Source organism: Lagenorhynchus albirostris, chromosome X (assembly GCF_949774975.1).
Source record: "Lagenorhynchus albirostris chromosome X, mLagAlb1.1, whole genome shotgun sequence".
NCBI classification, from domain to species: Eukaryota; Metazoa; Chordata; class Mammalia; order Artiodactyla; family Delphinidae; genus Lagenorhynchus; species Lagenorhynchus albirostris.
Genome location: NC_083116.1, coordinates 89,405,545 through 89,415,184, shown reverse-complemented (window position 1 = coordinate 89,415,184; position 9,640 = coordinate 89,405,545). Strand labels below are relative to the sequence as shown.

Genomic DNA, 9,640 nt, shown 5'->3' with positions numbered 1-9,640 from the left:
GAAACTACATCTTTGTCAGCCACCAGCTCCACAGGGACAGTGCTGGGGACAGGGAACCTGAGATGATGCCAGATTTCAGCCTGAGAGCAGACAGAGTTCCTGAAGGTGACCGAAGAGGGAGAAGAGAGAGGGATATGTGAAAAGGCATTGTGGGGGAGGAGGAGGAGATCAAGAAGTTCCTCCTGCCTCCTCCAGCTCCCAGAGCTCAGGAACAACCCAGGCCTCAGCCCCTGCCACTTCTGGACTCCTGCCCAAGAACATGGAATCAGCCCATGATCTCCAAACACAGCCCAGCTCTCGCCAGCTGCCAGGCTTTTATCTCAGCCAGTCCAGACTCCAGCCCAACCCAGGAAGGAAGCAAGCCAGAGAAGAGAGAAGGAGGAGTAGTTAGAGGTGGCCCCTATGATTAGGGCAGATGTAAATATTGCAGCAAACTGGGCAGAGGCTTTGCATAATGTCACAGCAGCAGCTGCTATTGCTAGAGTTTGCTGGGGGCCCAGTGGAGGACGGGGTTGCGGGGGACCCATTTCCAGCAGCCAGGGAAGGGGGGTGGTGTTTGTGCTATCTGTGTGTGTTGGGAAAGGCAGCCTGACCCCTGAACCAAGGTCACTGCTGAGGCCACAGCCCATAAAGCCTGTGGTTGCATTCCAAGCTTCGGAATTTGAGAGTTGTTGGGCCCGGTGGAGGGTGGGGACTTCTTCTAGAGGCCAGATCAGAAGTGAGAGTTCTCTTCTATGAACCCCCAAACCTCCACAGCTCAGCCAGAGAGAAGAGGAAGTTTCACCTCTTCTTCTTGGGCCAGAACTCCTGAGGGGAGGAGCATGCAGGAGGCCCGCTTGGGTAGAGGGGCCAGTCCCAGTGTGCTGGGGCAAGGAGGCTGGGGGCCTGAGGAAGCCCAGTGCTTCACCTCCCACAGGGAAAACTGTCTGGGGTGGGGGAAGTTTCCCTTTCCCTGGCTATTTCCCCACCAGGTGGGCCATTCCATGAAACTCCATTGCATAGTTCTCAGTGGGGGGCAGAAGGGGTCCCCAGGCTGCCCTTCTCTGCGTCCCCAAAATATGGCTTTGGAAGGGAGCCCCCAGGAATTGGGAGAGCGCTCTGGATGGGCAGGCCCGTCCCTCATAGGGAAGAGATCTTGACAGTCTCGGGAAGGAGGCAAGGGGTACCCAGGCTGGAGTTCCTGAGGGTGCTGCTGGCCCCACTGCCACCACCGCCAGGGGAGGAAGGTTGGCTCTCATCTGGGGTGTTGGCAGGAGGGGTGGGGATACTGATGATGGCAGCCACGAAGTCCCGGCTGTCGCAGTTCAAGTCAAGGCTGTCATGGGGCTTGGCATTGAGGCTTGAGCGGCTGTGGATAAGGGTGGGAAGACGGAAGGTTCTTAAAAAGTTATTTTAATACTTGCCACGGCGATCATGACATTTACTGAGTGCCTACTAGGTCCCTGGCACTGTGCTAAATGCTTCCCCTGCACCCTTAATTATGGTGGTGCAGAGTGAGGGCTCTGGAGTCAAATAGTCCTGATCCCACCTCAACCACTCTAAACCTCTCTTCTCTCATCTGTAGCATGGGAATAACAATGTTTTCTACCTCACAGAGATGTTGTGGAGATTAAATAAGATAATAAATGATACAAAATGCTCAGAGTAGTGTCTGCAACATAATGAGCACACACATAAAAGTGTTATCTATTGTGCTTACTCCTTGCAGTGCCAGAGTCCTCACAACAGTCTACTGTAAGATCTGCACAATCTGGTCCTTTCTGTTCCTTTCTGATTTTACCTCCTACCACTCTCCCCCTCACTCACTCCACTCTACTTACAGAAGCTTCCTGGCTGTGTCTCTAACATGCAGACCCATTCCTGCCTCAGGGCCTCTGCACAGGCTGTTTGCTCTGCCTGGAAAGCTCTCCCTCTAGGTATCCACGTGGCTCATTCCCTCTCCTTCTTCAGATCTCAGCTCAGATGTCACCTCAGCAAAACCTTCCCCGACCACACTGTTAAAACTGCATCACACCCTGTTCTACACTCTCTATCCCCCATCCCTGATTTATTTTTCTCCTTGGCACTTAACACACTGCATCATCTGTGTATTTGTTTTTTAACTGTCTCATCTCACTAGAATAGAAGTTCCATAAGGTCAGGATTTCTGTCTGTTCTATTCACTGCCAAAACTGAACTAAACTCCTAAACTAAAGTGAATTCCAAAATGCCCCAAATTGTGCCTAGCATACAGGAGATGCTCAATAAATGTTTATTGAAAGTACAAATGAAAAATGAGGAGTTCCAGACAAGATAAGCCCAAGCTTCCAGCATGGAGGAGTTTGGGTTTGAGCTTGACTTGCTAGGAGGCCTGGAGTCATGAAATCTCAGACCCCTTGGTCCAAGCTCTGAGCTTCCCCGGGAGAGGGGTTGCACAGCAGGTCAGCATGCTTACCTCCGAGGGGCAGGGCTCCTCTGCAGCCCTGCCAGCGTGTCCAGCTCCTGCATGCTGCCATGGCTGACCGAGGCAGTGGAGTTGGCAAGGCGGATGGCACGGCGCTTGGCTCTGCGGGGGCAGCAAGAGGATAGCAGGCTGCCAGGCCCCACTGGCTGGGAGGACACGGAAGTGCTGCGGCTGGTGCGGCCACCCAGCGAGACAGCGCCCAGGGCCTCACTGAAGGTTAGCTCATCCGTGAACTCATGGCACTGTGGGCAGAAGGGAGGCATGGTCACAGGACACCACAAGGAAGCTGACCTCACCCCCAGGCTTTTGCTTAGGCCATTCCTTCCTTTCTGTAAGTCGCTCTCTCTTCCCTTCCCTTGCCCATCCTTCAAGGCTCAGCTCTACTGGGGCCTCTTCCGGGAAGCCCTGTGTGATTTCCACAATTAGTAGTGAGCCTCCCATCCCAGGAGGGAGCTGGCTTGCTGGCAAAGGGACCCCCTTCATTCTGCCACACCACCTCTCATTAGGCCTCACCGTTGTCTTCTCTAGACAATGCAGCAAGTGGTGATGTTGCTGCTCAAAAGCAGAACGGTTCCTGACACACAGCGCCTGTTCTTCCCCACTGCTGCTGTCCTGGAGTGGATAGAGCAGAGGGATGAGGTCAGCACCTTCCTCCTCCCGTCACTGCTCACCTCCCACCCCAATCCAGGCCCCTCTCCACCTCAAGACCCCCGTTCTGCTTGTACTGCAGGAAGGCGTTGGTGGTACCACTCTTTGCCAACCGGATCCTTGCCAAGCGCACCTTCTACAGAGAGAGGAGGAGATAGAAGGTCAGGTAGGCAAACATAAGAGTAGACTGGCTTGGGGTGTGGGGAATAGGAGGTACTCAGATGGAAGGTGCAGTTACCTGCTGTGCTCGGCGCTTGTCAGCACGCTGGTTCTGGTGGTAGATGCGGCTAAAGTTGGACACAATGACTGGCACAGGCAGAGCAATGACCAAGACGCCACTGAGTGAACAGATGGATCCGAAAATCTTGCCAGCAATGGTGCTGGGCACCATGTCTCCGTAGCTGGGGCCGGGGGAGGTAAGCCAAGGTCAAGAAAAATACCCACCCACCCCTCAGTCCCCCACTGCATCCCATCCAACTTGACTCACTCTGCGACCCTGGCCAGGCACTCAAACTCTCTGGTCTCAGTTTCTTGCTCTGCAAAAATTGGGGAATGACCTCTCTGGCCACCAGTGGGGGTCAAATGAGAAATGGGCCCTCAGCCCCTACTGTCTGCTGCCCCCATCCAAGCCATGCACCGGGCATCTGAGTCAGCTGGAAATCTATTAATACCAAGCATAGGGGGGAAGGAGGAAGTCAGAGGCAGTAAATATAGCCTCCCGGAGAGAGAGTCCCACCACCACAAACCAGCTAAGGGGCTCTGAGTCCTGGGAGCAGTGCTCTGTTGGTTTTGCTTGTGTCTGTCTTACCTTCTCTAGGTAGCACCCCATCTTATTCCCCCAGGGGAAGCCTTGAAACTGTCCTCATATTAAAAAATAGGGGGGGAGCCTTGAAACTCCTCCCTCCCTTCCTCCATACCACCCCCCCTCCCATGGAGATGGAGCAGAGCCAATCTTACCAACTTGTTTGGTTGGGGGTGGGGGGAGTGAAGCTCAGCAAGGTTCCATAACTGATTTGCTCAGAATCACACAGCATACTCTTGTTCTAACCACAGGACCAATCAGATCCCCTCCAAAGAAACGCAGCCTCTGCAGTCTTCAGCTTCTAGGCCTTTGCCCCCACCCCCTCCCCCAGGATGCCTCTTCCTTATTTCTTTACTTTGACTCATTTAAAAGTCTCTCCAACTTGGCCATTTCTGGCTCTGTGATGTATCATCTCTGACTGTGTCCTCAACTATGAGACATCCTCCCTGGGTTGTTGTGAGGACTGAATAGGATAAAAGGACATCAAAGTACCCAGTTCCAACCTGTTCTCAGTGCTCAGTATTTGTCAATACAATCCTGAAACTCCAACCAGAGTTAATTTCTACTTCTTAGAAACCTCAAATCAATTTTTCTGTTCTACTACTAAGGTCCTGAGTAATCCCAATGTATCCGTTCAACAGATACTGAGCAGCAAGTGCATACCTAATCCCAGTGATAGGAATTTAGAAAAGGACCACAGTTATCTGCCCTAGACAGTGTCTTTAAGAACAACATGAGTTTGGTGATTTCATTTGATGCGTTTATCCCATTTCCTCTCAAGGACTGGCAGTAAAAAAAAAAAATGATGCCGAAAATATCTTGTTTTGGGGAAACATCAAGGAATCACGGAGCCACAGAGGTAGTGCCCCACACAGCAGATGAATCTAAAGGGTTGGGAGACATGGGTCCTCAAGATGGAAAAAGGGGTGATAGAAAGCGAATATCTATTTATCCTGCACCAGAAACATTCAGATAACTTTCATAACCATGATGTCACTGAATCCCCTCTGGATGTTGAAGTGATCATCATTTCTCATTTTGCAGAGGGGAAAACTAGCCCAGAGAAAACAAGGTCAACAGAAAGAGTGCAGCTAAGACCATCGTTGAACCCAAGTCTCCTGACCTGAAAATTAAGGCATTGTCAGAGCTGGGAGGGATTTGGAGATTAATCCAACTCCCTCACTTTTTAAAGATGACCAAATTGAAGTTCAAATAGAGAGAGAGAGAGAGATCATTTATCTAACCTTTTTAATTTTACAGAAAAGGTGAGTGTAATTGACTGATCGGGCAGCTCCCCACACAGGGTCTGCACTCACCCAAGTGTGGTCATGGTGACAATGGTATACCAGAAGGCCGCGGGTATGCTAGTAAAGTTGGTCTTGTTTGTGCCCTTCTCGGCATAAAACATAACAGTGGCGAAGATGATGATGGCCATGGTAAGGGAAAAGAGGAGAAAGCCCAGCTCAGAGGCACAGCTCTTGAGTGTGTAGCCCAGAATCCGCAAGCCCTGTGAGTGCCTGGAGAACTTGAAGATACGGAACACCCGGAACACCCGCAGGGTGACAAAGGCGCCCGAGACATCTTCGTTCTTGGGCACGAGGAGCCCGATGTAGTAGGGCAGGATGGCCACCACGTCGATGAGGCTCATTACACTCCGCAGGAAGCGGCAACGGCTAGGGGCCGCGAACAGCCGCAGAAGGTATTCACCTGTGAATATGAGTACACAGGCCGTGTCCATGCAGAAAAAGGCCAGCGGGAAGCGCTCGCCACAGGGCTGCTCCCTCGGGGGCCGCCGTGCAGGGCCGCGGCACGGAATGGTCTCAACCACGTTGGCGATAACCGACACAGCGATGAAAAAGCCGGTAACGTAGTAGAAAACGAGGGCTGCGGTGCTCGTGTGTGGGTTCTCGAAGGCCCGCCAGAGCTGCTGCCGCAGGGAGCTGCCAGCCGGCAGGGATGGGCCGTCCCCAGCCTGCTCGGCCTCCTCGTCCTCCGCCAGGCGCTCGGCGTTCTCCTTCTTGCGGTCCCGGTACTCTTCGAGGCAGCAGTCGCCCACGAGCTCAGGCACCAGGCCATAGAAGGCCAGCTCTTCGTCAAAGGCCTGGATGCACTCCTGCCGTGGGCAGTGCAGTCGGCCCGTGCGGTAGAAGTTGAGCACGTGCCGGAACATGTCTGGGTCGCGATCAAAGAAGTACTCGCCTGAGTCGGCGTCATAGAAGAATTCCTTTTCTGAACTGCCCAGCAGAGTGTCTGGGTAGCGGTCGAGCGTGTTCTTCCAGGTCTCAAAGCGCCGTCCGCTCACGTTCACCACCAGAACCTCATCCCCTCGAGTTGCCTTCACCCCCGGCGCGGGGGGCAGGGGCTGCTGGGCCAGGGGCAGCCAGCCCACCGCGGCCGCCCGTGCAAAAGGCAGCCATGTGGCCACGCCTGCTGCCATCCTGCCGCGCCCCAGGCCCACGGAGACTTGTGGGGGAGGGGTTGGCCTTTAGGAGAATGTGGCTGTCTCCAGGATGGTGGAGGCTTGGAGAGGCCCTGGGCCACTCGCACAAGGAAACTGGGGGTGTCTAGAGAGGCCAAGAGGAACCGGGAGGAGGACCTAGAGAGATGGGCAAGGGCTTGGGGGACATGTAGAGGGTCTAAGAGGGACCAGGGCGATGTCTTGAGGGAGTGAGAAGGGGCTAGGGGACATGGAGAGGAGCAGAAGAGGAGCGTCTAGAGGTGCCAAAAAGGATCCGAGGGAGTGTTTAGAGACTGAGATGATTCTAGAGGGGTCAGCACTGCCTGAGAGGTATCTGGGGGTGTCTAGAATGAAGCAAGAAACACTGGGGAGTTGTCCACACTCTCAAGAGTTCTGAGGGAAGGAAGAAGGGACTGGAACCGCTTAGTGGGGTTGGAGAGGGGATCGGGGCATCCGGAGGGGTAGAAATGGAACCAGAGGTGTTTGCAAGAGGCTGAGAGTGTCTGGAGGGGGATTCTGAAGGAACTGAGAGAGGTGAGGAGGGTTGTCCAAACTCTCAAGACTTCTGGGGAGAAGATAAGGGGGTTGGAGCCCCTTCGTGGATCTAGGAAAGGGGGTGGTGCATCTAAGGGGTGGCTACAGAGCCAGGAGTTTGTAAAGAGGCTGAGAGGTGTCTTGGGAGTGCCTAGAGCTGCCAAGAATAGCCTGGGGGTGGGGTGTCCACACTCTACAGGAGTTCTGGGGAAGGAAGGAGAGGTGGGGCCCCCTAGCGGGGCTGGAGAAGGGGGTGGGGTATCTAAAGGGTTAGATATGGGGCCAGGTTATTTTTCAGAGGCTGAGAGGTGTCTGGTAGAGAAGGGTATCCAGGGGGGCTGAGAAAGCCTGGTCCACCCTCTCAAGAGTTCAGGGGGTAGGGAAGGGACCTGGAGAACCCCTCAGGGCTGGGACTCAACTGGAAGGAAGTTGGGCATAGCCCCAGAGCATCCAGAGAATCAAAAAAGACTAAGATAAGAGGAAGACGGGGTCCCCCTCAGAATGGGTTGGAGGGCAGGGTGGGGTGTTGAAAGGGAGTTGGGTGTGTCTGCAGGGAGGGGGGCTCCTGGACCTTACAGGAGCTCAGGAAGGCCGGGATCAGGCTGCGTCCCACTGTTGGGGGCTGGTCTGGGGAAACCACACCCCGAGGGGCTGGTGGTATGTGCTGGGCAGCGGCAGAAGCAGCAGCGGCAGCAGGACGTGAGGAGGAAGAGGAGAAGCCAGGCCTGGGAGAGAAGGCAGCACAGGCAGGAGGAGGGGGCTGGGTCCCTGGAAGGAGGCTTGGAAGGACAAGGTCCAGTAGGACTGTCCCAGGATGGGCTAGGGCCTGGGGGCTGGACCAGGGAAGGACAAGGACAGCACTGTTGGTGGTCCCCTCCCCCTCCCCATTGGGCCGTCCTCACCTGTGTCCCCGCTGCAGCAGCAGCAACAGCGGTGGGGCTGGGGGTACCAAACACCGGAGCTCCTGCCCCACTCTGCAGAGCTGCCCAAGTTCTCCACCTCCTCTGGCTCTCTCTCCCCGCCCCTCTGAGCTTGCCGGGAGATGGAGAGGCAGGGAGGGGCCTCGTGGCTCCCAGAGCCCCCTCCCCTAGGACTGCCTGAGAGGGACCCTGGGGAGACTCCGCCTCCTACAAAGCTGGTTGGGCCTCAGTCGCGTCATCTGGAAAATGGGGGTGGCAGGGAGCTTTGCCAGTTCTCCCCACCTCCTTCCTGGACTCCCCCCTCTTCCTGCCCAGATCCTACCCCCTCTGCCCCCAGGGGCCCCCACCCCCACCCGTCTGAATCAGCAGCACTTAGCAGATCCGATCGATGGGGAGGCGTCTGTTAATGGCCCCAGAGCGGGGAGTGCCACGGGGAATGATGCAGCGCTGTGTCCCCTCCCTGCCCCCTAGGCTGAAGAAGGGGGGGTGGGGGAAAACTGGTGGGGTTTTTTTTTTCTAGAGGCCAGGCCCCCAAAGCTGCTCCCCAGTGGTGCTGGAGGGGTTAGAGTCCTGCTCTAACCAAGATTGCTGCCGTGGGACTGGAGCACTGTCCTGTTTGCGGATGTGAAACGTCGTGGGGGGGGGGCGGTAAGGGGAGTACAGATGGGGACAAGCCAGGTCCCACCTCCATAGCACGTTCTCCCCCAGGCAGGCCCCACTCTGAGGTGCAGTCTCCATCATCTGTCCACATCCAGGAGCCTCAAATCATGCCTCCTCCGCTAGAGGGCTCTGCTCCTGGGTAGCAAGAGCACTGGGTACCAAGTGCCTCAGGCATGGGTGGGTTCAAGCCCCAGCTGTGCCACTGACTTATGTCCTTGAGCAAGTGACTTGCATTGTTTTTCTCTTTGTCGGATGGAGAGTTACCCCAGCTTGATAGTGTCTTTGGGAGCAATAAATGGAGTGATGTGAAAGGGGCATGGCACACAGAGGACGCCTTACCTTTAACAATTAAAGGTGTGTGGTGATGGGGGAGCAGTAATGCAGGGCCAATTTTTGCCTTTCAATGGACTTATCCATCCATGTAATCCTCCATTTGCTCATCACACTCCTGATTTGTCCATTTGCCCATCCCTCCTCCCACCCACCACCCACTTATCCATCTATTCTCCCCCTCACACAGCCAATTACTCTGTCCTTCCCTCTAGCCACCCATCTGTCCATTTAGTCATTAATCCACCTACCTATTCACTCATCCATTTGTATATTCACCCCATCTACCCCTACCCATATGGATCCCCCACCACCCAACTATCTGTCCATCTATCCATTGCTCTATCATTTATTCACCTACTCTTTACTCTTCCCATTAGCTCATCCATCTATCTGCCCACTCATCCATCCACACATTCCCCTAGCCATCCATCTATCCATTTATACCCCCACCTATCCATCCTCTACCTATCTACCTAGCAATCCATTTGTCCATTTATTCATCCAGTCACCTATCCATCCATTTATTTCCCAACCTATCCATCACCAATCCATGCAACCTTCTACTTATTTATCAATCAGTCCATCCAACCACTTATCCATCCTCCCATCCATCTACTCATCCACACCCACATCCCATACACATTCACCCACATACATATCTGCAGATATTTCTGCTCCATTCAGTTTGAGAGGCTGGTCAACAGTGACTGGAGACAGGCTGGGTGAGGGTGGGGGAAGGAGAGTAAAGTTGCAGCCAGAGACCACCCTCCCAGTTCCAGTGGTATAACCTCCCCACCCCCAGCACATCCCTCATGGTTGGAAAGAATCAGAGCAGACAGTCA

The 9,640-nt window shown here is 54.5% G+C and overlaps 1 protein-coding gene across 1 annotated transcript; it reads right to left on the bottom strand.

Annotated features, from left to right (window-relative positions):
* KCND1 (potassium voltage-gated channel subfamily D member 1) lies at nt 1–6,471 on the bottom strand. The gene is made up of 6 exons (XM_060137215.1): nt 5,210–6,471; nt 3,330–3,492; nt 3,144–3,227; nt 2,957–3,055; nt 2,435–2,685; nt 1–1,348 (listed from the first exon to the last, which is right to left on the bottom strand). Exons 1-6 carry the CDS (start codon nt 6,328–6,330, stop codon nt 1,120–1,122), a joined length of 1,947 nt encoding a protein of 648 aa, XP_059993198.1. The 5' UTR covers nt 6,331–6,471; the 3' UTR covers nt 1–1,119.
* Nucleotides 6,472–9,640: the final 3,169 nt, after the last annotated feature.

Excerpts from the sequence above, each read along its gene's own strand:
- KCND1 (XM_060137215.1), bottom strand. The coding sequence starts at position 6,330 with ATGGCAGCAGGCGTGGCCACATGGCTGCCTTTTGCACGGGCGGCCGCG. Across the intron at positions 3,228-3,329 it reads ACAAGCGCCGAGCACAGCAG|AAGGTGCGCTTGGCAAGGAT; the intron begins GTAACTGCACCT and ends CTCTCTCTGTAG. Across the intron at positions 3,056-3,143 it reads AGCAGAACGGGGGTCTTGAG|GACAGCAGCAGTGGGGAAGA; the intron begins GTGGAGAGGGGC and ends TATCCACTCCAG.